General features: G+C 45.5%; 1 protein-coding gene across 4 annotated transcripts; it reads left to right on the top strand.

Moving 5' to 3' along the window:
* Positions 1-258: 258 nt before the first annotated feature.
* ATAD3A (ATPase family AAA domain containing 3A) lies at positions 259-27,301 on the top strand. 4 transcript variants are annotated; one of them, XM_040533544.1, is made up of 16 exons: positions 259-553; positions 648-724; positions 1,360-1,461; positions 2,987-3,046; positions 3,409-3,478; positions 4,537-4,702; positions 5,422-5,491; positions 9,599-9,754; positions 9,963-10,019; positions 10,927-11,052; positions 13,410-13,534; positions 15,688-15,739; positions 16,508-16,578; positions 18,606-18,773; positions 19,453-19,561; positions 22,611-25,212. In XM_040533544.1, the coding sequence occupies exons 1-16, from the start codon at positions 322-324 to the stop codon at positions 22,743-22,745; spliced, it is 1,776 nt and encodes a 591-aa protein (XP_040389478.1). In that variant the 5' UTR covers positions 259-321; the 3' UTR covers positions 22,746-25,212. The 4 variants fall into 4 exon arrangements, with proteins under 4 accessions (XP_040389478.1, XP_040389479.1, XP_040389480.1 ...); XM_040533545.1 differs by lacking the exon at positions 22,611-25,212 and adding an exon at positions 26,436-26,808 and having other exon boundaries at positions 261-553; XM_040533546.1 differs by lacking the exon at positions 22,611-25,212 and adding an exon at positions 25,227-25,507 and having other exon boundaries at positions 261-553.
* The last annotated feature ends 230 nt before the right edge of the window (positions 27,302-27,531 follow it).

Here is a 27,531-nt window from a genome sequence, read left to right as displayed (position 1 = left end):
CGGGGCCGCGCCGCTGCCATGGCAACGCCGCCACGCGCCCGTTGCTAGGGCGGAACGCCTCCCTCCTAACCTTGTCCCTCCCCTCTCCCCGTCCTCACCCGGTCCCCCCCCCCTCCCCTCCCCTCGCCCCTCCCCTCCGCCCCCCGAACCCGCCTCCGATTGGCTGCCCGCGGGGGGACGTCACCCGCGCGACGGCGCCGGGCCCAATCGGGGGGCGGCGCGGGCGCGGGGAGCGGCGCGTGGCGGGCGGCCGGCGGGGTGCTGCCGGTTGGGCGGGGCGGGGCGGAGGAGGCGGCGGCGGCGGCGGCGGCGGCAGCGGCCATGTCGTGGCTCTTCGGCCTCAACCGCGGCGCGGCCCCGGGGGGCGGCGGCGGCGGGGACGCGGCCGGGGTCTCCCTGCCTCCGGCCCCGGGGGGTACCGGTGGGGGGGGGGGAGGAGGAGGAGGAGGAGGAGGAACCGGGGACCGGCACCCGCCCAAGGACAAATGGAGCAACTTCGACCCCACGGGCCTGGAGCGGGCGGCCAAGGCGGCGCGGGAGCTGGACGCGTCCCGTGGGTGACGGGGGGGGAAGGGGACGGGGTTGGTTGGGGGGCGGCCCCGGGGGAGGGCTCGGCGGGCGCTAACGGCCCCTGCCCTCTCCTGCAGGCCACGCGAAGGATGCCCTCAGCCTGGCGCAGATGCAGGAGCAGACGCTGCAGCTGGAGCAGCAGACCAAGCTCAAGGTGCGCGCGGGCTCGCCGGCCCCTTCCGAGGAAACGTCGGGTTTGGGGGCTGGCATCAGCCGGAGCCCCGTTATCTAGCGATCTGCCGAGGAGCCGAAGTCGTTTAGGTTGTGGCTTAGCTTTGGCGAGGCGGGGTGCTTGCTTTGAAGGAATGAGAGCGCTGGAAGGTGAAGTGCAGCGGGGTTGGCACCTCCTCCGGCACGTTTCCCCCCCCCTTTTTTTGGGTAACTGGCGTGTCTGGAGTGGGTTCGCAAATCCTGCGATAGCACACTTGTTTTTAGGGAGTCTTGAGGGTTTTCTGCAGGGAATTGTAGAGTAGTTGGGTAAAAGTGAGACTTGCGTGCGCTTTATCATGTTTTTTCATTTTTTTTCCTGGAAAGTATGATTTAAATTGTATTTAATCACTAAATAGCAAACTACACAATTCTTATAATTTTCTTACGATCATACTTTATCTTTCTTTTGTCACTGGTTGGTTTTGGAGGGTACCATTCTGCTAACAAACGCATCGCTTGTGATCCTGTGATCCTTTGAATCACTTTAATTCTGTGACTTGGAATATAATTGCCATCATCTTTTCTCCCTAGGGTTATGTATTGAGCTCATTTGTGATAACTATCTACTTATCTTACCAGGAGTATGAAGCTGCCATAGAACAACTGAAGAATGAGCAGATACGGGTACAAGCAGAAGAGAGACGAAAAACGCTCAGTGAGGAAACAAAACAACATCAAGCAGTAAGGGAACGGGGAGGAAGATAACTGATAAGAGGCCTTGTTTGTGTTTCCCATATGGAAAATGAAACGCTGCATGAATTGCCCCTTTTGATGGTGGTGGGGTGGCAGTCAGACGTAAATGGGAGGCCATTCACTGGCTGAGCCTGTCTTTTACGCTGGCTTTGTGATGATGAATTTAATTTGTATTGAAGTGCACCAATGTCTACTTGAACTTTTGATACCAAAACCTTGGTATCGTCCAAAGAGACAGGTAAAGGCACTTGCTCTTGTTGTTTACTCTTTGAAATTCCCCTAAAGGACCTTTTAGGGAAGTGCTGCTGAACAGCCTGAGGGACGCTTTGTATTTAAGAGCTGGAGGTTTTGTAACATTGTAGACTATTGGCTTATTGAGCACTGTTGCCCTGGACAGTGAAATGCCTCAAGTTATTTGGATTTCAGTATTAAGTAGCTGGTCAGCTTCTATTTCTTCCAAGTTTAATCTTTTGAACAGAAAAAGTAACAAAGGAGAAGCGATGCAAATCTGTGAGCCGCTGGAGGCTGCGTTGTGAGCGATGTAGGTGTTTTCTGCTATGTTCTAGCGTGAGTGACTGAGGTGGCAATAGTACTGAAATCGGGGCAACTTAAGCTAGCTTTTTTTCTAATAGCTCGCATATGGTGGCTTTTTACTTTGAAAAGACAGAAAAGTAGGGGATTGATTGGTTCTACTTGATTATTCACTTTGGGAATAGAGCTAGAACCACTGGATTGGCACATGTTGCTTTTTATCCCGTCGGAGTTTAGACTTTGAACGGGGCCGGCTCAGGAAGCAGGCTTCACAGTCTGTTCACGAGTTAGCGCTTGGATTCTTGCAGTTCACAGGGCGTTACTTGAAGTCAAAGCTAACTTGATCGTGATGTGTTTCTGAAGTGCCATGGTTTAACATAAAGTTATTGAGGAGGTAACTTGCAAGCTGTTCTGGTGTCTCTATATTTGGAGTGGAGAATAATATCACCCACTGTGCAGTCCTCGTTGATGGACTGCGTCCCTCAGACCACTTCTGTTGAGTTTAGATGATGTAGATGTATTTGCGAGTTGTAGTGGAAAATTGATGAGAGAAACTATGGGGGACAAGAAAAAGGATCAGGAAGGGAGCTTATCTGACAGACAGTATGTATCTGGGCACTTCTATTGCTTGCAGTCGCCAGTCCAGGTGCTATGTTTTAGAACATGAAAGCATGTTGATCCTAGTAAGTAGGTGTCCCTTTCTGGTCCAGAGAATACTTGTTCTTCGTTTTTGTATCTGTTATACCTTAAAATGAAGTCAGACTATTAGACTTCTCAGCATAGAGGAGTTTATGGAGCTGGCTGAGGAAACTTGTCCCAAACTTTGCCCGTTCATTTTTTCAAATCCTGGATTTTTTATATTTTTTTTCCTTCGTGTCTGCTTTATTTTCTCCCCCCTGCATGTTCCAGATATTGTTGCCCTTGGTACTAGGTTCTTTCAAGTGCCTGATCTTTTTATTCTGACTACTATTTTTTTTTCCAGCGAGCCCAATACCAGGACAAACTGGCACGGCAGCGCTATGATGAACAGATGCGACAGCAGGTATGGTAGCTTCCTTCTCTAACCCAGCTGGGAACTGAATAGTAGCTTTCTTACGTCAAAGGTCTGGAAACGTGCCTTATCATGCTGGCCAGGTAGCTAATGCTAGACACAGTTGCTTTCATCCATACTATTCACTTGGCATCAGTGTTTCTAGCCAGACAAATCAAAGATCAGGACTTAGGACCAAGTGGCTGAGAACATGGGACTCAGAATGTGAATCTGAGAGATGGGGAGCAGAAGAATGCGCTTCAGCCTAAGCACCACCTTCTTGATAGCAATTAATATACTTAAGCTTACATAAATACCTAGTGACTGGGTCCTTACAACTTTAATGCATCTTCTGCTGTCACCTCTGCCTCCAGCAACTTGCTAATGAGGAGAACCTGAGGAAGCAGGAGGAATCTGTACAGAAACAGGAAGCCATGAGGCGTGGTAAGTTACAATTTTTCTTTCACAGTTGACAAAGTGGGTGGGCAGATCGGTCTCCGCTCTCGTGTTTAACTCCTTGTCTGTATTGGCTCCACGTCACAACTGGGCACGTGCTAATGTTACATTGGCAAATAGCAGGTTGACCCCAGCAGTACTAGAACTGCCAATTGATTGAAAAAACAGTTTAAGAAGTGGCTGAACTGTTAAATGGCTGCTCTGTGGTACTTGGATTTCCCAATAAACTATCAGCATCTGCTGATATTGCAGTGAAATCCTGCTCTTATACTGGAGCAATCTAAAACAGAACCAATTTTGAGGAGGGAAGAGAAAGAAAATAGCTACTGGGAGTAGTGGTTGAAACCATGTCACCTAACCTCTATTTGCTTTTTGTTGTAAAAAATAAAAGCTGAATAATGACAACTTAGTCTGAAACTTGCTTTGTTTCTTCTCATTGTTATGGAGTTGCTGCAGTCACTGGGTTGGGAGAGCCAGCAGGACTCCACTAGGCCACAAGTGTCAGAAATGTAAGGCAGTTTGTAGGTGACCCAGTGGGAACAGAAAGTTGCTCGGCACGCACGTGTTCTGCCAAGTTGTCTGCTCCTTGCTGCCATCTAGTGTGCTCTGAGCTTTGATCAGTATCCTTGTAGTATTGCAGCAACCATTTAACAAAGCTCAGGGGTGAACCTTGGAGGAGGAGGTAATCTCATTCCTGAGGTCCCCACCTCCTCCCAGAGGCACTGTCTTTTTCCTTCTCTGTTGCTTTACCCCATGTTGTCTAGCTCTCTGGCTGAGGTCTGTCCTAAGCAATTTTTGTGGTAACAGGTTTCCAGAACAGATTTATGATTGTCTCGCAGTGCCCTCTCTGGAGAGGGACGCCTATTTGGTGTGTGATCCCTCTAAGCACCCAGGGAAAATTCCTTGCCTGTCTTCTCTGATACTGTACTGGTTGGCTGTGGGACCACGCACAGCTGTGGTGAGGCCAGGATGAGTCAATGCATCTTTCCCCAACCTGCTGCCTGGGATTAAGCCAGCCCAAAAGATTGTTCTCTCCTTTTTTAAAGCTACTGTGGAGCGAGAGATGGAGCTACGGCATAAGAACGAAATGCTGCGCGTTGAGGCAGAAGCAAGAGCCCGTGCCAAGGCTGAGCGGGAGAACGCAGACATCATTCGGGAGCAGATACGCTTAAAAGCTGCTGAGCATCGCCAAACTGTGCTAGAGTCCCTCAAGTATGTGCAAGTCGACAGGAGGACGTGGTTGCCTAGCTTCTGTGCAGTTTTCCCCTACCATGTAGGAAACCATTGCTGTTTATTCCTCTAAGCTCTGAGGAATATTAAAACTGAACAGCTTTGTCCTCTGTACAATAGGAGTTAGTTGAAAGAGAAGGTTCGTTTTAATGTGTCTTGGTACGTTGTGATCTGAGTGTGAACCAAAGAGAGTACAGAGCTATGAATTTTGTACAATTTTCAAACCGTCTTGAAAACAGATGTTTTCAACCTGTATTTATTAAGATTGAGATTTGGTTGCTGTGAAAACTTTCTTTACGTTTTCTGAACATAAACCATAAAAGTAAACCAGTGCATCTCCAAAGGGTGGGCATTTGAATTTTTAATCTGTTAATTTCAGGTACTTTGAGACTTTTGAATAGAAAGAGCTTTTAATTTAAAGATTACAATGCATCACTTACCACTAAGCTGATTCTTTAATATATTAAATCAGCCTAGTGCCAAATACTTTTTTGGATTTAATCTCAGATCAGGTGTAGACATCAGATGACTATAAATGTATGTACGTGCTCGTTCATGTTTGAGTTCCCAGGTGAGCCCTCAGTTTGTTTTGACTGGTTCTAAAGAAGATCATAATAGAATATAAAACTGTTGTAAATTGTTTCAAATCAGTCATCAAAATTCTTCTCTCTCCTGTTTGTCTTGATGTTTTGTTACCATAGGACAGCTGGAATGCTCTTTGGGGAAGGATTTCGTGCTTTTGTAACAGACTGGGATAAAGTTACAGCCACGGTAAGATTGTGTCATGTACTGATAGCTTCCAGAAAAGTCTGTGTAAGTGTACGCAAAACTTATCTCCTCGCTGTGGTATGCCTGTGAAATTTTATGGCATGAATGTGCTGCTTAGTGCTGTCTTGCAGTATTAATTTAAGGAGATACCACGTTCCAAATTTTTATACTAATTAATTCTCCTCTTTGGTCACATCAAAGTTCTGGCTTTGATCAGCCCCGTGTAATTGTCTTGCCTTTCGAGGAACCACCATGTTAACAAACACCTTGCCTGAAGGTTTGCCTGCTGCTACAGGTGATCGGTGGAGGTTCTGTGAAGAAGTATGCTTCTTTTCATCCTAGCGGTTGTTCACAGTTGACCTAGCATTTGCTGCCCGTTGCGTATGTAAGGCAGCAGTATGTAGGTAACGAGCGTTGTCAAATGTGTAACGTTGCTTTATAGGACTACTTTGCAAGTGGTGTTTTTTGTGGGAACAGTAATCTAATCCCAGCTCCTTCCTGCTGATGTCTTCTGGTTAAACTTCAATCTGGAAATGGCTTTTTAGGGATACTAGGGAAAACATTGACAATGTGTAAGAGTTGATCTCTGGTGGACAAAAAAGGGGTTTGTTTCTTCTAGACCACTGTTCTCCAAAACTTGTCATTGTGTACACCTCACAAGTAAAAAATAGTAATAAAATCTGACAGTGTTCCCCCACTACAGGTATATTTATTTATAAATTATTGGAATTACAGTAACAAATGTATATATTTTCGTCCTGCACCCCAGTGGATGGTCTTTCATACCCCCTGGGATGCATGCATGATGCTTTGAAGACCGCTGCTCCAGATGAGGGATACAAGATAGTGACATGAAAGGGGAAGATTACGTGTTCTTTTTTTGTCTTGCCTGGAGAATTTGGATGATTACTATGCAACGATTGCCATGCAGTCTTCACTAACTTGAACACGCAGGCTTCTGCCTCTTCCCTGGTGGGAGTTCTCACTACATCTGCATTCAGAATTCCCATATTTATTGTAAAATTTCTCTTCTCCTTGATCTTCATCCCATTAATTTATGAGAAAGCATTGCTGGGGAGTAATGAGCATATAAATACTGAATGTTGATCACCAGGGACAACATCCTGTCATTAGAACAGGGAGTGGAGAATAACACAAGATTTCCTGAGTAAACATTGAAAGGAGAGCGTTCCTTTCTTTTCACTGCAGCAAAAATGCAAATGCTTTTAAAAAACGAATAACGCCGTTAGTCACTTGCTAATGATGGGCTTTCTTCCTCCCTCTTTGCCTTGACTGACATTTTTTTGGTGCCGTCTTGGGCGCCTGCATCCCCACATCATGGGGGAAAAATGTTGTTTATGGATAAGCTGGAAATGTAGAGATCGCTTGTAAAACTGTTGTGTGTCTTGATTAAAGGCCATCTAAGCATATTTTCACGGGAGGAAAGAGCGTGGCAGTTACCTCTTGTTGACATAAGGCTGTCTCTCACGGCACTACTTACAACAAAACTTCGCGGTGCTAAAATAGTTTTAGTAGCGTGGCTTGTTAAAATGGACAATTTGCTTGAAATCAGTCACAACCGTCTGCTCCGCCAGCCAGTTTTATACGGGGAGGCTGGCACAAAAGATGCTTTGTCTGAGTGAGTGCTCGCTTTCAGTGGATCCTTTTGTAATCAGCAGGCCCTACCTGGAGTGCCTGCAGTATCCGGAGCCTTTTGAAGATTACTGCCTGGTGCTTCTAGCTGCATATTCTCTTGACCCAGATACCAGTTTCCTGCATTATGGTCACTTTTGCTTCTGACGAGCTCTTGTCTTGTGAATTTAGGACTTTTTTAAATAATGCCAAGAGTGCATATATTTTTGGAAAGCAGATAACACAGCCCAAACTCTTACATTTTCTGTTGCTTTGAAAAATGCTGTAATGCAAGATTTAGCCAGTTCTTTTTAAGAGTTCCTCTAAATTAGCCCTGGATTTTCATCTTTCTGCCTACTGTAAGGGTTGCTTCTTTTCCTACCTCTCCCCATCTGTGTAACCCCAAAGGTTCTGTTCAGAGTTGGTTTTGTTTTCAGTGGAATTCACTTTGTCAGGCATAGATTGCTTCCTTTGCTGGATACTTCGTGATGAGCAGATAGGCACTGTAATCAGACTGATTTGTGGAGCTGGCATAGTGATTGGGCTCTTCCGGGAGGGTGAGTTGAATAATTTTCCCACTTTGATATGTAGCTGTCAATCTCCAAGCTGTTTTTTTCTCTGCATCTTGTAACGTGGGTGTCAGTGAAGACCTAAATTCTGATAAACTTCCCTCTGCCTGGATGGATCTGATGCACCAACCCCTAACTTTGCTGCTAAGCAGATGAGGCAAGGGTGCGTGAGGTCTTTGTCAAGGTACCTTGCTTTCAGAGGGAGGCTGCTAAAAAGGTGGAGTCTCTTGTGTCTTCCAAATGCCTGTAAGCTGAGGTGAATCGGGTGCAGAGTTCATCTTATTCTTTGTGTCTTAGAACCTGCAGCTCTAAACCCTTCGTGTTTCCATCCAAAGCACGGGTATGTTGCACGTCTGAGCAGATGGTGTCTCATGGTTTATTGAACAATGCCATCCTTGTTGTCCTTGAGCTCTTTGACCTTGTTCTGTACTTGTAGCAGAAGCCTGCTCACTCTAAAAGCAATTGCGGCTTGCCCTTTTGTCTACCTGGGCTTGCTCTGGTAGGAATCGCTGGCATCTAGCTGTGAGCTGAACACTGCTGATTCCTTACGCTCGGAACGGTGAGGAACAGTTGGCCTCTTCCTAAACACCTCTCAGTTTAAAAGTAATACCCCTTGTTCCTTGCATTTCCAGTTGAATAGGATTTTTTGGTAAAGCAACTGACTAGATTAGATATGTATGAACAGGTGGAACAGGAGGCTTATGTTTGTGCACCTGAATTAAAGGTTTATAAAAGGTATCAGTGCTTTCAGTCTCTGGGAACAAGGTTTAAGGAGATAATCCCGTACGTGCTAAAGATTTCTGTAAAGTCTTGCTTCCGAATCCTGCCTATCCCGAGATGTTAGTCATAGGAACCTCCTGGAATGTCTTTAGCATTGTCAGCACAGCTCCTTGTCTGTTCTGACAGCTCGCTGTGCTGGAAAATGCTGCCTGCAGGGCTGCTTGGTTTAATACGAGCCAACTTAGCGCTGAGCTGAGCAGCGACCATAAACCACAGAGCAGTCTGGAGTCTTTCTGCTTCACCGACAAATTGATGGGAATGTCTCGCATTCTAGGGTTTCTGAAAGACCTCATCTTTCACTGTAATGCAGTGGTGGTAATTCCCATGGTGGGTTTAGCTTTGAAACTCTTATTGAGTACCTGTTTTTCTTCTGTATTGGATCTGACACGACTGTTCTCCTTCAGCAAATGGTTTCGGCCTCTGCTGTCACTGCACTTACTTTCTCTGTCTCCTATTCAAAAATGAGCTCTAGGAAGCATTTTTAAACAGCAGCAGTTCTCGTGTACCAGTATTTACCAAAAATACTAGTGTACGGTGCTGTGTTGATATTACTGCTGCATTTGTGGTGCTACCTATGTTCTTACGTGGGTCGTAGGCTTACTGTGTGGGACAGTTCTAGGGCTCAGCTGATGGAATGTCTGTGTGACTGATACATAACCTTATCCGTTCCTGCTTTTCTCCTTACTATCCATTTTTGCTACCCTGATGGTCTCTGTACTCATTTCACAGCTTTTTCTGCCTGTGTTATGACAGGTGATTGGTATGTATTCACTTGGGAGCATCTGCCCCTTTGTCCTTGGTGGCAGCCACAATTTGGATGTTTCCCTTGGCATCTTTAGTTCAGCACAAGTTTTATGCATGAGGAGGGGGTAGTCTGGCAGGCAGCACCTGGTTTATTCAAGCTTATTATTATTAAGTGCCTGCATGGAATACGTTTTAAAAAAAAAAGGGGGGGGGGGGGGAATGAACTTGACTGTGTAAACAGCAATAAAACATCTGAGCACAAAAAAAAACATCCTGCTTGCTAGCATCTGTACTGAACCATAGTTCCCTACCACAAGACATACTGCACATGTCCACCGTTGCTTTACTATCAGTTTTTTCTAATCCTCACCCCTTTCCTTTCCAGGTGGCAGGCCTAACCCTGCTAGCAGTGGGAGTTTACTCTGCCAAGAATGCCACCGCAGTAGCCGGGCGATACATAGAAGCACGCTTGGGCAAACCTTCCCTGGTGAGAGAGACCTCGCGTATTACTGTGCTGGAGGCACTTAAGCATCCTATCAAGGTAAAGTTTAGCTTTGTTTTTGTCTTGTTCTTAGCCACGAGGATGCAAAACTCCTTTTACAGCTCTGTGGGTCTTTGAATAAACATACGATTAGAGACTGCACAGGTGAGCTGATCTCGTTGCCATTTTATATAAGGTTTGGGGGTATTGAGTTTCAGAAGCAGTGGTTGATTTCTACATGTGAGTGATTGATTTTTGTCCTCTCTAGGTTGGTAAGCGTCTTACCAGCAAGGCTCAGGATGCCCTTGAAGGAGTTGTTCTCAGTGTGAGTACTGTGTTTTTCTATCTTGGTCTGGAACGATGACTTCTGAATCTCAATAGGAAAAGCTGTTACCGTACACACGTTTCAAACGCTGTAATTCCAGTAATTCTGAAGACTTATCACCCTTGGGGCACCGAGACCATAAATAAGTTCCTGCGTTCAGTGACATACATTAACAATTCTGTTAACCTTCTTTTCCCTCTGTGCAAAGCAGTTAAAAATCTTAGCTCAGTGCTTGCCTGGCTGCAGTTTTTCCTCTGTAGTCAGCATGTTAATATTCAGAGTTCTGCTTGTCTCATCTAATCTGTGAAATATTACTGAACCTAGATCTGCTTGTAGGCCAAAAGCCTCAGCAGCATGTGCACTTGCCCATCCTGTGAATGGTTCTAAACTTGCTAATTAGGGCTGCCTCTGTGTATTTGATTCTGAATTTTGATTCCTTGATATCAGGCAAATTCAAGTGCTCGAGGCTGCTGAGGGAAAACGCTCCTGCAGGAGTAGCTTTCTCCCAGTACCTCTATAAAGGCAGTAATAAGTTTGAGCATGGATGTTTATCACTGAAATGAAAGAATTAGTGCTGCAGAGAGCGCTTACGTTTTGACATATCCCTCCCAGGGCATCCAGGATGAAGTGAATGTTGAGGTGTTAGCACTTCTTAGAGCAGTTACTGCACTGCTTCCTGGCTTGATAGAAGAGAACCGCAGTCAAGTGGACAGAACTTGAAATTGAGTGAATCCTGATATACAGAGGGAAACGACCCTAATCCAAAGCAATAAGCAGCTGAAGTTGAGGCTTAAAAGCTTGAGACTGTAGGAGTGCTGCCAACTTCTTGCTGGTACCGATCTGTGAAGCTGATAGATGCTGGTCTCTTGGTACTTTCTGTTCCTTAAGTTTAACTCTTTTCTTACAGCCACAGTTAGAAGCACGTGTGAGAGATATTGCCATAGCAACGAGAAATACAAAAAAGAACAAAAGCCTATACCGGAATATTCTTATGTATGGTCCCCCCGGCACTGGAAAGACACTCTTTGCCAAGGTAAACCCTGCCAAGATTCTGACAAGGTGTATGTTGCAGAGGGCTCTGAAAACTACGAGGTCCTAAGCACCCTCTGTGGTCTGAAATCCATCGCTTGACCTTTGTGGTTTTGCCTCCCTTTTGGGAAGGGAAGAGGACATCCACCTGCTCCAGCTCCAAATTAGTGCAGCTGCTTGGATTCTAGTGCTAAGCGTAGGCAGAAGAGCCCTTCCATCTGGAAAAGGCACTTGGCAACTGTGACTTGTGAAATTGCAACACCAGCCTGCTGTCTCGTTTCCACCTCTGTTAGTTATATGCGCTTGTCTAAACAGGGTTTTTCCTGCTTGTTGCTTACTAATCCTCAAGTGAAAGAAGAGATAGGTATGGCTTTACTTTGCACGTGTTCCACAAGGATGGTGTTTGCATGGATTTGAGGTGGGATTTGATTTTTGACTTGCTTATCAGTGCTTGTCCGGTAGATCTGAGGTTCCCTATACTTGTTTGATTTGGTGATTCAAGTTGAGTTTTGTGTCCCTGTCAATATATAAACCTGTAGCCCAATACCTTGCTGCTGTCTCCAAGAGTCTGCCAGCTGGTTTGGATTTGTAAAGCCAGCAGAGAGGGGCAGGGCTAGGAAATCGCAACAGAAACATGAAGAGAAGAAGGAAGAAGAGCTGGGGAAAGTGTTTAGCAGTGGAGAAAGGGGAAGAAGTGTGTTTAACACCCAGTAGCATGGAAACTCCAAGGGGCTGGTGGTGGTAGCTGTAAAGGATTGGAACAGGTTGGAAGAGTGAGGAGAGGGCTGAGTGCATCTGATGCTTATGCTCTAGAGAGGAGCAAATACTGCACTGAGAAGCCGACTGTTTTTTGAGCTGTGGCTTTGGCACTTGGGTTAATGGCAGTGACTGTACAGTTTGCTGTTACTGCTCTTCCAAAAAGGCGACGTGTCACAGTGTGCTGGCCTTCTTTGACTACTGCAGCGCAAAGCTTTATGGGTCTGCAGCTGTAAGTATTCCTGCTATATGACAGGATTCTTGAGGCAGATGTGAAAACACTTGGATATAACTGTCAAAGCTCCCAGCTTCGTTGGACTGATGTAGAACACTAAACATTAGCAGCAGGAACTGGGTGGTTTTAATAGGCAGAGCAAAGCTTGTTTTTTTCCCTGCCTCCTGCTGCGCAGCAGATAATTGGTTGGGTTCAGCTAAGCATGTTTTGCTGGAGCTGTTGCTTGTCTACGTGGGTTGACTTGTTCATTTTAACCTTCAGATGACTTTCTTTGACTCACAGAGCTGGATAGCCAGCTCTGGGTCAGCTGATGATGTGTAACTCAGCCTGCTGTCTGTCACCGTGGCAGGGCTCAGTTGGAGGCTGGTTTGTGAACCGTTCTGAAAGGGAGGATGGAGATCTTTCCCTTTATTGGCTTCACATCCTCACCATGCCTGTTCTTTCAGACACAGGCAGTTGCGGGCTGATTCACCACTGAGGTGTCGCAGTGAGATGGAGAAGAATTTTAAGCTGGAAGCTTAATTACCATGCTACATAGCCCTTGGCAGACTAGTTGGGGCTGAAGTAGAGGGAGGTTTCCTGAGGCGGTAATTCTGCCCTGCAGCGGCGTGGCAGCCTAAGCAAACTTTGGTCAGTGCGAGCCATAGACTCGTCTGATGTTCTCGGTTAATTTTGGCTATCTCCTGTCAAACTTGCTTTATGGGCAGGCTTGCATTTCATGACTTAGCTGAAAAAGCACAGATTTGAAAGGCTTTTTTGTTTGGTGGTTGTTTTTTTTAATACCTGAAGCTTAAGGGAGATATTTCCAGTGTGCCTCAGGAGCTTCATCAAACCCCTTTGTTTAGTACCCACCAGACTAAGGAGTTGTGGCAGGTTTTAAAAACACAGTAGTAAAGTTCTGTTATTTTATCTGAATACTCAGTGGGTTCAATGAGCATTTCAGTCTACTTTTTTTTTTTTAAATAAACCAATACAACTTTGAGTTATATTAGTTAAGCATCTAGTGAAAAGAATCCTGTTCTGCTGCACAGGGGAAGTAAATTACGAACCAGACCATGAAGAACAGAGTGGAAGAAACAAACAACACAAGTTACAGATAGAGATATAAGCACTCTCAGCAGTGCCTTCTGCTGATAAAATTTCATGTGTTGCCACAAAACTAACTTTCCGTCTTTCCTTCCACTTCAAAGCAATGCTGAAAGCTGCCCCCACGCTGCTGAAGTGGTAAAGAAGTATTCTCTTCTTTGAGTGTACTCACCGTCTGAAAATAAGCACGTTGATAGGTCTAAGCAACTTTTATTTCTCTCCTCATCTTTTACGGTCTTGCAGTGAAAGAGTGCGCTTAACCCTTTGGTTTTGTTTCCTTCCAGAAATTAGCCGTGCATTCGGGCATGGATTATGCCATCATGACAGGTGGTGATGTTGCCCCCATGGGGCGGGAAGGAGTTACTGCCATGCATAAGCTCTTTGACTGGGCAAACACCAGTAGGAGAGGGTAAGTAGAGGTTCCTCTGACCCCTGAACGTGCTTCCTTGCTCAAAGAAGCTCACTGCAGTAATGTAGCTCAGAGCCCTGATCCGTGTGAATGATACTCGTGCACAGATGAGGCAACGCTGACCAGGAATAACACCATCCAAAGTTTGCCTAGGATGGGTGAATTTTTGCTGCTTGGTAGTATTTAAAAGGCTGACAGCTTTTGCTCTTCTGCTCCACCAAACCTTTTTTGTTTACTTCAGAGTTTCCAGATCAGCCATAGCTTGACTCCCTGCTGCTCTCCCCGCGCTGGTGGAGAGAAGTTGCACGCTTGAAGGCTGGGCTGCGTGTCTTTCAGAGGGATTTCTGTTCTGACAGTATTCAGCATTAGCACAAGTGGAGGTGCAAACAGGTGCTTAAACTCCCTGGATGTTAGGTTCCCTGCTGCAATTGTGCAGGTTTTAGACTGGTAGTGTTTGGATTTGACTTCTTGTTTAGTTTTTGAGCCTCAAGCAGAAGCAGAGAAATATAAGAAAAAGGGATAAGTTGGAGATGGATGCTAAAGGCATCGACATTAGGTGGAGGTAAAAGTCACAAGCCACTTGTGATTTTTTTGGTCAACTTTAAAAAAACAACCAGAAGGATTCATACTAAGGCTAAAACTTGACTCCTTGATTTTTTTTATAGAGTGTGTATGGGTGTAAATTCATTTCTGTAGTCCAAAGGCAGTTGAGGAGCTCTTTGTCCAGCCAGGTTATTAAAATCCAATAGATTGCTGCATTTGTCACCTAGATATTTCCGTTGGCTACTCTGCAAGTTTGTTTTTTAAAGGGGAGAGTGAATGTCCTGAGGATTTCTACTCCTTAATCTCTTCTTAACCTGATGAGCTGTAGAAGGAAAGGTGTAAGAATTTAAGCTTAGAAAAAGAAGTTGGAAGATATAGGAGATTACAGATGCTGGCTGAGTTTATTCTGTCCTCATCAAAAACTTGCATCATAAGAACTTTAAACACTCCAGATACCCTTGATCATCACCTTTGTAAGATGGTTTACATGTGTCCGTATATGTCAGTATTCTAACCTTTGGTAACATGCAGTATTTAAGCAGCCTTTATTCTGGATATCCAACAATCTTAGCTGCTGGTGAGTGCCGTGTTACCTTTATTAGCTAGAGCAATAGTGGTGGAAGATGCTTCTCTGCAGAGATTGTAGCTGAGAATATTTTCAGAAAAACTGGAATTGAATAAAAGATGTTAAGAGGCCCTGAAATCCCTTGAAAGAAAGCTGTATTTGAAGCTGGACAAGAAAGTAATACAAGCTGTGGCAGCTTTATGAGCAACTTGGTTCTGTTATTGATAAACATCTTTATACGCTTGGTCTCTTGGGAAGAGCACTACCCCTGGGTTATAAGTGAATTTATTTTCGTGAATTATTCATTGATTTTATTAATTCACTTCTCCACAGGTAGTAAAACCATTATATTATTGGCAGTGTGGTTTGGAAAGGAAAAACTCAAGAAAATAGCAAAACTGTGTGCAAAGGAGGACTCTGCAGGTTTTCAGAATGGCATAAGGAAGCATGGCAGGAAGAAGTCACTGTCAACAAGACTTCTGTGCTTCTGTTTCGGCCTTGTAGCCTTGCATACACTCCTCTAGATAGGAGTAATGCTAAAATAAGCACTCATAAGTACCTGGGGAGCAGGACTAGATTTCAGAGATCTGATCAGACTTGACAGGAACATGCCAGCAATGCTAGATAGAAACCCATTGCCAAACTATGCCCATGAAAATGCCTTTTTCTCTGGTAACTGTTTTCTCCCATCTGTATTTAAAAATCTGGAGGAGGTTAAGGTCGTGTGCCCAAGAATTGCTTCTGCTCAGCCTGCTTCTGAACAGCAGGAAACAAAACCGCAGAGGCCTGGGGTCATTTATGGCCTAAGGTGTCTTAAGTTAACTCCTCTTTCTTAACTGTTGGCATGGGCCAAGAGCATGCGACCAGAAAGTCGCTGCAGCTCAGATGAGAAATGTTGCCTTAAGAAATGAAATTGGTTGTGTAATCCTTTGGGTTTACAGCTGGTCACAGGTGTGGGTGTCAAGTAGGGGGACAGGAGAATCCTTGAGCCATTGGAGCCTCACTTACCTGTCTCCTATTACTGTGTAGTGCTTTCTTTTTACAGCCTCTTGCTATTTGTGGATGAAGCAGACGCATTTCTGCGGAAGAGGGCAACAGTAAGTGCTTTCTCTGCGGTCATTATCTGTGCATGCTGCAGTTAGCCAGCCAGCCCACAGCCTTCTTGTTTAACCCAATCAGCCAGCTTACACAGGCAGAACATTAAAACTGGAAGGTGCCACGTTACTCAATTAAGTCATGCAGAAACAAGAAATGAGCCTCTTACAGCTGAATGGGATGAGCACCTCAAGACTGACTTGGAAATTTCCTGCAGATGACATGGATGATATCTTTTGGGGGGTTTGCAGGTGACCGGGCAGTAGGAAAGAGGTGCTTTGTACAAATAACTATTTATCTTGAGATGTATTCGTAACCAAGCTGTTTTTCACCATGTTAACAAAGCTATATCAGCGCACACAAAAAAGATGTATTTATTTCAGACTAAGTTACCGTACTGTGCACTGAATCTGGCCTTGCTACTTGAACCCCAGTGGTCTATTTGAAGAGTCAACCCTAAAAGATTAATTATCCTGTAGGTATCTTACTAGATTAGGGAAAGCCACCTGGGCCATTGTTAGAGCATTGGGTTTGAAATCAAGGGAATCACTGGCTGGGCAAATGTTTAACCTCTCGGCTGAAGCTTTGCTTCCTAACTTTTCTCCTGGGTATACAAATTGATCGTTTTTTTCCTTCAAGTTATTATAGTGCTTTGGAGTCTAATGCAAATGCTTGACAATAACAAAACTCACTTTGTCAATAATGCTGCTTAAAGCTGTGACCTCTCGAGTCCCAAGCAGTTGATCTATCTTTGAATTTCTTCTTTGCAGGAGAAAATCAGTGAAGATCTCAGAGCAACTTTAAATGCATTCCTGCACAGAACAGGGCAGCACAGCAACAAGTAAGTATCCAGCCCTTCAATTTTCCAGAGCTGAGGAAAGCCAGGAAGTGCCTATGGTGTGCAAATGAAAGTTGGAAGCCTCTGATCCATACCACTAAGGGCTTGAAAAATATGCACAGAATATTCCCTTCTTAGTTTATATACCGAATGCAGCTTATGCCTCCTTTATCGTTTCCCGGAACGTGGAACTCAGAAGGGTTGTACATAAGGTACAGATTTTTACAAGATGTGCAAGTTCTTACCTTCAGATAGTTTTCCCTCTTTTTCTAGGAAATAGTTCCTTTTAGACTTGTAATATTTCGTAACTGTGGATCTGGCAAAGTTATGTTTCTGACCGGATTTATAGTTCCTCTGCAAGCCAGTGAGAGGGAGTGGTAAGGAGGCAGTCCTTTTCCCTGGTATTAGGGTACCTTAGCACTGCTCTGGGCATGCTTGTTTTGGTGCTCCTGGGTGCCATGCCTCCGCTCTAAACAACAAGGCTGTCATTTTCACAGATGTTTAATTTGCCCCTAACTTAGATCGTGAACCATTCTAGTAGAATGAACACATCCTCATGATTCATGCACTGCATTTTGCTTCTAAAGAGCCTTATTGCTGCTTTGGGCAGTAAGGCATCCCGCATTCATAAATGGGAATTTACTGGCACAAGCCTAACTGTGTGTAAATCTAGCTGAGTTGGAGAAACCCTGAGGAGGAGTACTGTTATTTGGCTGTACCAGTGAATTGTTACCGCTGTAACTGAGCACTAGGAATTGTGAATTGCTGGCTTAAACTTCCCAAAGAACTTTCTGCGTCTTCTTGCTGGGTATCTGACTGTGCATGTTCGCTTTATCCTTCTCACCCAGATGTCCAAGGGAAGGTTTGAATATCGGGGTGGGTGTCAATGCTTTTTCTAAGCTGTGTTTCTGCGGGGGTTTGAAGGAATTTCTTGTCGGTAGAAAAGGAATGATTTCGTGCCAGTGTGGCTCATGGGCCAGCTAAGTATCTTCAGAAATGACAGCAAAGAACACAGCCCCCTGTGGACTTGGATTTAAATAGACTGCAAGAACGTCAATATTCCAATATCTGTGGTTAAAAGCCCATTTCAAATTATAATGCACTATTAAGCTGGTAACATCAATTAAGGCATTAAAGTAGAATTGACATGGGGAAAAAGCAGCATTACGAAGCAAAAGAAAGGGCTCCTGTCTTCAAAATGCTCCTGGAGAGAGCATGACCTGGAAGCTGGCACATCTGTACCGTGGAGCAACGCTTGGTCAAACAAGCCACCACTATATTACAGTACCTTTTGTGAATGCCTCTGTTTCTGTACGTGTTAGACTTGTAGCAGGAAGGTGTTCTCAGACTTCCTTGAAAGAAGTAAGTGAACTTTTGCCAGCTGCTGCAGAAGAACAACCTCCCCATGCAGTGGCATGCCCAGCAGTGGCTAACTCCCCTTGTCCTTAGGCCAGGATGAGCCCATTCCGTGCTCTGCAGCGCTTTGAGCTGGCTGAGGTTCCAGTTGTGCTGTAGGCTGTCAGTTTGGCAGTCCCTCATAATAAGGATTTTAGTCCTGCTGTGATTCTAGGGTGCTGTGCAGCTAGCAGCTTGAAGCTAGATCCCTGAAGTGGGATTTAAGTTGGAGATATGTACATGCCAGAGAACACTTCTCTCTGTGTTGACACTTGTTCCAAAGTTTCAGACTTAGAGGTCTGTGGGAGGTTGTACTCTTCCAAAATGTTTCATGCCCTTAACTTGAGGTTGATTGTGGGTAAAATGGTAAATTAGGGTTCTGTAGCAGGGACAGGCTGGGGAAGGCTGATACTGAAAGGCTAAGTACTGAGTTAAATGCATTTCAGTTGTAAATAGCTTAAACTGTGCTGCATTTTAGTATGTGGCTTGAAATGCTGTTACAAAGCTGTTTCTAAGAAATCTTTAGATGCGTCAGGTCTTTGATACTGGCCATGCTGGTTCCTGATGTTCAGACAGGTTCTCTAATGTGTTTTTGTATGTTTCTCAATCTTCCTTCTCGTGTTTCATACTTCCAGGTTTATGCTTGTTTTAGCAAGCAACCAGCCTGAGCAATTTGACTGGGCTATCAACGACCGAATAGATGAAATGGTGAACTTTGATCTGCCCCAGCTAGAAGAACGGGAACGGCTTGTGAGGATGTATTTTGATAGGCATGTCTTGAAGCCAGCTACAGAGGGTAAACAGTGAGTATCCCTGCAGCACTCTTCGCCCGTGCAGGATTCTCGTTGTTTGTCTCCTCGTCTGTGTATTTTTTCAGTATTTCTAAGTAGCATTTTTCGAGGAAATGTCTCTGGTTGTATGTGGCAGGCTATGGGACATCTTTCCAACTTTTCCAGGAAGTTGAATGGTCGATAGCAAGTTTCCAGGGTCTGATCTTGGAAGCATTGGGGTTACAGTGATATTATCTTACAAATAAAACCAAAAGGCAATCTGGCTGGTCACATTATGCATAAACTCAGTTTAAACCACTCATCCAGATCAGAGCTGGAAAGATGCCTCTTGCCATCCTGTTACGGGATGAGGTGCCTTCCTAGAATTTTATGCCATGCTTTGTCATATACTCAAAACTTAGGAGACCTGTTACTGCGTTGGAGGCAATAATGTAGGTGTGGGCGCTGTTGGAACTCCTCGTATCCAAGCACTTGCCTTTGCTAGTTTTAATCCAGGTACACACGTTTCTTTGTGCCATAAAATCAGGCTTTCTATCAACTCCTTTATTCGGGACGGATCTTTGTATAGAGGTTCGTCTGGCCTGATCTTTGATTTCAGTTTCATGTTGCTCTTTACAAAACTTACCTCTGGCTTACCCCTCCTCCTGTCACGTGGCTACATGTAAAGTAATCCTTGTGCTTGTGCTTTCAGACGTTTGAAGCTGGCCCAGTTTGACTATGGCAAAAAGTGCTCAGAGATTGCCAGGCTGACAGAGGGCATGTCTGGTCGAGAGATCTCTCAGCTTGCTGTGGCGTGGCAGGTAAGTAGGGCTTTGATCACTGGGCTTCCTGGGTCACGTTCACTTTCTGGAAGGCTTGAATGTTTGAATTTTGGAGTCTCAGAATTTGAATCACTTTCAAAGTTTCCTTATGTCCTTGCAGTAATACTAGAACGTTGCCAGCTCTGAGGTGGGTGTCAGAACGTCCGCATAATTTATCTCACATATAGGAAGAGCTTTTATAATCACTAGTGGGGAAATCCCACTGAATTTAGTGAATGCATTCCTCTTACTACCATTTTTTTCACCTTTTAAGCTACAGAAAGCGAATCTCCTTTCTAGTCTTTACCTGTGGAAGTCATGAGCTGAGATCCAAAGTAGTCATTCAAGTGCTGATAGCCCTTATTTTATTCTTTGTATGTTAGCACACAGCTGCTTAATTTTCCCATGTGTTTCAATAATACAAAATCCACACTTTGAAGTCTGTGCTGTCATCTGAAAATGTACATAAAGCTTTACTAAAAAAAATCTGTTCTCTAACTGCCTGAAGATGTGCCAGGTTAGTACTGTTACCAGCTCAGTCAAGAAACTCAGCAAGATGCTTGGCTGGTATTTGAGATTCAGAAGGAGCTGGTGCATGTCGATGGGATTTAGATGGACTGCCGTAGTGTCCAGTTAGCATCCGTTCAAAAACGGCTCCAGAGAGCTGACGGTATGGAAGAAGGACCAAAATCTTTGGCATATTTGCCTTTCCCAGAACAAGTAGGTCATGGCTTCACTTTTTCCAAGTATAGCTAGGCTTTTTCTTGGCTTCTGATTCTGAAACCCAGAGTAAAGACTAAATGTATTTGTTTTAAACTGTGTGACAGTGCTGTGGGGGAGAAAGCAGACCTCCCAATTCTTGTAGAAATTCTTTGTCTCTTTATTTAGAAGAGAACCCCACTATCCATGTATGTGAAAGGTCTTGCTGCCACACGTTTCCTGTAATTAATAGCTGTGGAAAATGATCCTTTGCATTTTATAACCTTTTCAACTCTCTTGGTTTGTCATTCCTCCCCAGAATTGACCTTGGCTTCTAAAATTTATCCTTTAAGTGATCTTGAAGGAAGGGGAAGGTGGGGGTGATGTTCCTTAGTGTTGTTGCCCTGATTACTTGTTAAAATGTACCTCATAGCACGGGGACTATCAGCAAGGTAGGGGGGGCTCCATAAAATTGCATAAGATTATGCTGTCACACAACAGTCAGAGCGTTTTAAGGAAAAAAAAAGAGAGAAAAGGGGGGGGAAGCAAAAAGCAGGAGAGAGTTGGCAAAAAGATAAGAACAGTTTTGAAGCAGAATCTGCAAAAAGCTTTGTATGTATCAAAATCGAAGTTATCGGTGTTCTGGATCAAGGGACTCTGTATCTTGTCCTTTGTTGATCAAGAAGAGTGTCATGGAGAAGTGTTAAAATAGCACAGCCTTTTTGCAGCTGGTGGCTAGACACGTGGACTTCTTTCCTCAGGAGCTGGCTGGATGGATATAGTTCACTAGCAGGTTTGTGAGAGCGTCCAAAAAAGAGTAAGGTTTCTGCACTGAATGCTGCCCTAGGCTGATCCTAAATGCTACCGTAAGGCTCTTCTTCAGTCATTGGGTCAAGGAGCTTGTGTAGAGCCATACAGAAGCTTTGTTTTTGCCACGTTTGGCCCACTGACTTTTGGCTCTGGCCGGACTTGAACACCTACCTGTGTTTTCCTGCTACGCAAAGTACTGAGGGTATGGCACTGCAGGAGCTGCAGTTAAAAGCCTCTGCATGAGCAGAGCTCATCGCAGCTGTGCAGATGTTCTAAGTACCCTTAACCCAGCCTGATCTTCTGAGTGGTGTCAGTGTTTTGAGGCCTGGGTCAGGTTTACCAGGTAGCCTGTTATACGAGCTGTTACAATGCTCTCTCCTACCAGGGAAGGATTGATGCTGCGGTTTGAGCCTTTCTGGCAGTTAGTCCTGCCTCTTATTCCTGCCTTTCTGCTATCCTTTGCATTGTGCTAGCACACCTCTTTGTATGGCTGTACTATGAACTGGGTCAGGGAGCTGAACAGAATTAAAAATAGCTTGGCAAGACGACTTCACCGCATAGTGACACTTTTGTCTTGGCACATGTGAGGTCAGGGTATGCAGGGGCTGTATGAGCCAGCACGTCTAGCTCAAGCAGTGCTTACCAGACTGTCCTCAGCTGGATGCAGCAGCTGTCAAGTGGTAGTATGCTACCGATAGGACTGCTAATTTCGGAGTAGTTGGTCTTTGAAACTCATGTAGGATTGAACTGTTGATTTTTAAGATGCTTCATGCCAAAGATGGCTGATGTGGGAAATAACCCGATGTGAGTAGCGCGCACTTAATCCATTTCCAAGCCTCGGTTTTGTTCCACTTGGACAAAATTTTGTCCCTCTTGGATGTGGGGAGCTTTAAGGAAACTAACCTGAGGATTTTCTAGTTACGAGGAAGATCTGGACTTCCCTCTCTTCCCTACTTGCAGTTGCTATTCCTGCCCTCCCCCCAAAGCATTATGGCAAGCTAAAAGCACAGGCAGGAAGAATTTGAGATGTTGTACAAGTTGAGAAGGTAGAAGGCAGGAGGAGCCAAGAAAAGGGGAAAACAAGGTATCTCTTACAGTTCTGGTTTTGATCTTAGTAACACCTTCCAGAGCTGTTAAACAGCAGATGTCGTGAGCCTCGTGCTCTTTAGAAGTCCTCACAGCTGCCTTGAAACAATTATGTCTTGAGACATTTAAGCATCCAGTGCTTTTTTAGATAGGCTCATCGCAACAGCTGCTGCAATACAATATGCCTACGGTCTCTGTTTAATAAATGGATTCAATTGACCCATTCTGGGGAAGATTACAGCGCAAAGCCCTAGTGAAAACTGCTTATTGTGAATGCTGGAGCACAAAGCTGGATGGGAGCATTTTGTTTGCCTTTTGTTTTCAGTTATTTTGCATTGTGCCCTGATGTGACTTGGCGCTAATCCTCAAAGTGTAGGCTTAATTGCAACATGCCTGTTACTTAATTCACCTCAGATTTGTGTGTGTTTTCTTAATTAGTTTTTTCCTCCAACAGTCGTTTTCAGTGTTGCTGTCTGTGCAGCAGACCTCTGTGCAGCGTTCCACCTCTGTGGAGGTGTCTGAGAACAAAACCTCAACCAGTGTCTGGACAACAGAGACGAATGCTCAGGGTGCAGAATGTCAGGCTTAATCTGCGGTGAAGTGTTGTTCTGTTCCACAGGGGCTGTCCTACTGTTACCTCAAGCTGACTGAGACCTTGCTGCCTGCAATTCCAGTCTTAACCTCCATGCGATGAAACCTAGCCAAATCGCCCACCAGGTAGCTCTAGGAAAGGTAGTGGGGCATCTGCGGTGCTGCTCCCGCTGCTATTCCAGGTCTGCAGAAGTGCTGGAGGAAATGGGCAGGGAGCACCTCTTGTAAAAAGCTGACAGGAAGGTATTTATCATATTCTTGATAGAGTTTTGAGATGCTGGGACCTACATCGGCTCTACATAGCCTGTCTGATCTCATCTCATGGCCAGAACTGAACCTCAGAGGTGGTTTGGGGAAAGGTAACACGTGGAACCAGCTGGAGAGAAACCATCATAGCCATCAGCTCTTAACCAAAGAGCAAACTGGAATGACAGCACGTGGCCACTTCGCTGTCCCGTGGCCTTGCAGTCATTTCCCACGAAGATGCTTTTGGATTGCTCTGCCAATACTGCTATTAACATAAACATCTCGGTTAAACTAGAAGCCCAAGCAGTAGTTGCAGCTTTCATACATCTAATTTCACTCTAAGCTGGGTTTGAAATTGATTGGGTGCCACTTAAATGAAGCTCTGGGTCGCTGTTATTTCATTCTGGCTCACGTTGTCCTGAAACAGAAAAAAATAAGTGCAGAAAAGCAGGGAGTGTAACCTCTAGTGCTGGGAGAAATATTGTTGTCTGTGGCACAGCTAATAGTCTGCATGCTAGAAATCCATTTTAATCTCTCCTGCAGAAGACTTTGCCTTCCCTTTTGTCCTTGTTCTTTTCCATTCTCCATATCTAATCCTTCAGGAATATAGCACGGATTAGATGCATTTACACACTTTAAAATTCCCGTCAGATCTATTACAGTGCTGTGCAGACTTTCAAATTCTGCACCCTGAACTTGAACCCATTGATAGGCTTTAGATAAAATGTCAAAGAAGCAACTTTTCATTATTCCCGGCCCTACCCTCTGGAAAATTGCTTTGGCATCACTTCAAAAGAATTCTCAGGAGTTTTATGTCCCCGTGGTAACGACAGAGGTGAGCTTCCTGTCATTTCTTCGCCTTTTGTGCCACAGCTATAAATACCTTCTTGCTCCCTGAGTCTTGTTTGTGTTTAAAAAAAAGAAAAAGGTATTCTGCCACACTAGGTTATGGGAAGAATTAATGTTTCAGAAGTGTTTGAGCTGAAGGACATTATAAGTCTAGGGGGTATCTTTTGTATTATATTTTTGACCAGACTATTTTCATTATAGATGTGATTCAAAGGGTACAGATTAGCTTGTCGGCCATGTAAAAATAAACCTTGTTTCTTGGCTGAAACGAAGCATTGGGTCGTTTAAAGCTGGGCTTGTCATCTGTGATCCATTCCTCCACTTCCACCAAACTGCTTTGTTTTCAGATTATTTTTTCACTGGGCTCGAGTTACAAAACACAAATGGTTGCACTGGGAAAAAATGGGTTAAAATTTGTCCATGCAGGAGGCAGAGGTATGAATATAAATGAGGCACAGAACCATTTTTGTGTGTGTGCAAGCTACTCCCAGAAGGGACAGCTGCTTCCCCCATTTGCTTTCTTGACAGTGAGGGCCTGAGGCTTTCTAAAAATAGAAAGTCATTGAGAAAATCAACAGAGCGTGAACTGCACAGCTTTGCAGGAGTTTCCACAGTTAAATTTATGGTCTATGCAGAGGCAGGGAGGAAGGGAAGACATCCTCTCTGTTCTGTGGAGGCATACAGCGCACAGCCCGGGAACGCTTACTCCATTTTAAACCCCCCAGATCCTTCTGGCTGGAGGGCTGCGTTGGCAAAGGGGTGCTGGTTCCTGTTAGCCTCAACTCCCCAGTAAAAGAAGAAAAAAAGCAAGAAATAAACACAAAACAAAGTGCAGGAGGGTGACGGGGCGAGTCAGGTGGTTTTAACTGAGCCGAGCCTCCCTGCCATGCCCCTTTCCCAGTGGTGAGAGAAGGCAGCTCGTGGTTTGATACCCAGTGGGTGAATATTTGTGGGAAAGATCCGCCTTGTGGGGCGCAGGATACCTCTGCTCTCTTGTTGGACGCAGGACGAGTGCCTTTGTGCAAAGACTATTTGCAGGCTCTTTTCTACTCCTCCGCACTCCCTGCTTGCGGCCGGTGTTTACCCGCTAACTCAAGGCGTGAGCATTAGCCTAAGTTGTCACTTCTGCCTTAAGGAAGGATTACATAGGGTTTGCACAGGGAAGAGTCTGCTTCTGATGCTTCTTGCAGTAAAAACCAGCGCCTGCCAACTCCACGGTTACACGTGGTTTGTGCAGTAAGACCTTTTCTGCCTGGTGATGTTCCCCATTCTCCAGAAAGGGCTGTGGGGTAGGGGCTGGCATGTAAGCTAGGGGAGCTTGAAACCAACGCTGCAACCTTTTGTCCGTTTGTTGAAATAATGACTCCGATTGTTCCTCCTGCAGTGAGGTTGCAGTAATCCGACAGGCAGGTGCAACCGCCTGTGGTGGCCCAGTACCGTGTGGGTACTGCGCAGGCCGACAGCTGGCTCCGGGGTTTGTCTTCCCTCCTGTCCGCATCGCTGGACAAGGAGGAGATGAAATGGCCGCACTGATTTCTCGCAGTGATGCTTTTGCAGACTTGTTAAACTTGGATAGAGTAAAGCTCATTGCTCAAACCTCAGAATCGGTGTTTCTCACTGCTAATGATTCGTGCAGCCCGCGTGTAACACCTTAGAAACACTTCTGCCTGTCTTGAAAGCCAAAATTTCTGTTCCTAACCGGGATCTCGGGGAATGCCCTGCAGACAGAAGGGTTGGTGCGTGACTATCCGTGACACGAGGGCTCTGTGGAAGGAGGGATGTGGACACCTCGGGGCTGTTGGTTTGGGGCAGGCATCCTGGATGTGAGAAGCTGGAGGGGCTCCCACCCTATTTGTGTCACGCTCCCCTCTAGCAGGGCTGTACAGGGAACCACAGCACGGAGTCGCTTGCAGGAGCACTCGCACGGGGATTAACCAGATATAGAAATCTGCAGCTCGGAGTTGCTTTGTTACCTTGGAGATGAGTTGTTCAGCTCACACTGTAAGCGTCCTCCCCTTCCTTCTAGGGTGCGGGTGCTTGTGTTATCATCTGTGTGACGTCCATCAGCAGAGCCCTGGCTGTTCTGCGTGTTTGGGCACCAGTGACAGCCCTTTTGCCGCAGCTAAAGCAAGGTGGCGTACAGTCCTATTTACCCTAACGTGCCACTGGAAATGTGGGCAGGTTGGCAAGGGTGTCAGTAGTTCTCAGCCTTTCCTGCAAGGAACTCTGCTCAAATTTGCGCTGCCTATCAAAGCAGCAACAGGACCAGGTGTTCATTTGCCAAGCAGAACTGGAGAGACACGAGTTGGGGGGGTGAACGGAGGGGGTTAGAAGAGGGAAGGTCCCACAGTCAGGTGAGTATGGGATGGGAATTGACACAGCACAGAAGTGATACAGGGGAGTTTCCTAGGGGAAAGCAGGATTAGTGCGTATTAGATGTCATTTTAGAGATGCCACATTGCCCATGTTCACCCTGGCACTGATTGTAGTCCTCCCATGTAAGTATTTAAAACCTCTTCTGTTGTCTTGGATGGAATCATTCAATCACCATGTGCACCTTTTACTCTTTACTTTATCGACTTCGTACGTGCAGCGCTTTTAAAGCAGGAGAGGAAACTTAAACAAGCCGAGTGTGACTGCAGCCTAACCATACGGGCTATGTTCAGCACTATGAACCTGTGGCCTTGTTTCTTCAAAGATCTTGCCTCCCAGGAAGTCCAGAGGCAGGTAGGCAAAGGTGCTTGTTAGTACTCCAGAGACAGACTGTAGCGTAGCATGTGAATCTTTCTCTGTGCTTGGGCAGGTTTTTTTGTTTCAGTCCCTGGTAGAGCTGCAGCAAGGGAATCCTTTCTGATGGTGATAAGCCAGATCGCTGTGGCTACCACCAGCGACTTAGAGCAAGGCTGGATGTTGTGCTAGGTAGCGTGGGGGCAAATGTGCATGAGGAAGAGAGGGAGCAGTTCAGCTTTTCACTGACCGTAGGGTTTGTGATCCCTGGCTCACCTCTCTCCTGCCTTTGCCTCTCCAGGCTGCAGCTTACGCGTCAGAGGATGGCGTTCTTACAGAGGCCATGATCGATGCCCGGGTCGCTGATGCTGTGCAGCAACACAGACAGAAGATGGAGTGGCTGAAAGCAGAGGGCGCTGAAGCCAGCAAAGGGGCCGGCAGAAACCCCCTCCTGCCTTTTCCCCAAGGAACAGCGGTGTGAGAAGCTTCCTGCAGGCTTCTGACCAGCGTGTTTGGGGAAGTGGTGCGGGAGAAAAGCGGGAGGGTCTCCTGGGCAAATGTTGGGTGGAATCATGTGTTAAGTGAGAAATGTGACCATGGGTGCAAGGAAGGGGGAGGGAGCGCTGCCTCAGTCTGATTTGGGAGTTCGTGTTTTAAGGATGCACCAGAGGGGGAGGAAAAAAAAAAAGGTTTTAATAAGGCAGAAACAACTGTATTAAAGGACGCCGTTGCTCAAACACTGGTGACTGTGTTAGTCTGTGTGGCCTGCCTTGCTAAAGAGCCCCTAAACTCCACAAACTCCCCATCCTTCCTGGCCATTTGACACTGGTTTGGGCTGTCCTGGTGACGCAGGCCTATGGGAACACAGGGACCGTCCAGCCCTTCTGCTCCTGTGTATTTAAACTGGGCTTATGCTCCAATATAGAGGTATTTCTCCTCTTTTTCCTGCATCTTGCCCAGGA

Source organism: Cygnus olor, chromosome 21 (genome assembly GCF_009769625.2).
Source record: "Cygnus olor isolate bCygOlo1 chromosome 21, bCygOlo1.pri.v2, whole genome shotgun sequence".
NCBI lineage: Eukaryota > Metazoa > Chordata > Aves > Anseriformes > Anatidae > Cygnus > Cygnus olor.
Note: the sequence above shows the minus strand (reverse complement) of the source record. Positions and strands in the feature narration are given on the sequence as shown.

Coding starts and splice junctions, on each gene's coding strand:
- ATAD3A (XM_040533543.1), top strand. CDS start 322: ATGTCGTGGCTCTTCGGCCTCAACCGCGGCGCGGCCCCGGGGGGCGGC. Junction 725..1,359: donor AGCAGCAGACCAAGCTCAAG/GTGCGCGCGGGC, acceptor TTATCTTACCAG/GAGTATGAAGCTGCCATAGA. Junction 4,703..5,421: donor ACTGTGCTAGAGTCCCTCAA/GTATGTGCAAGT, acceptor TTGTTACCATAG/GACAGCTGGAATGCTCTTTG.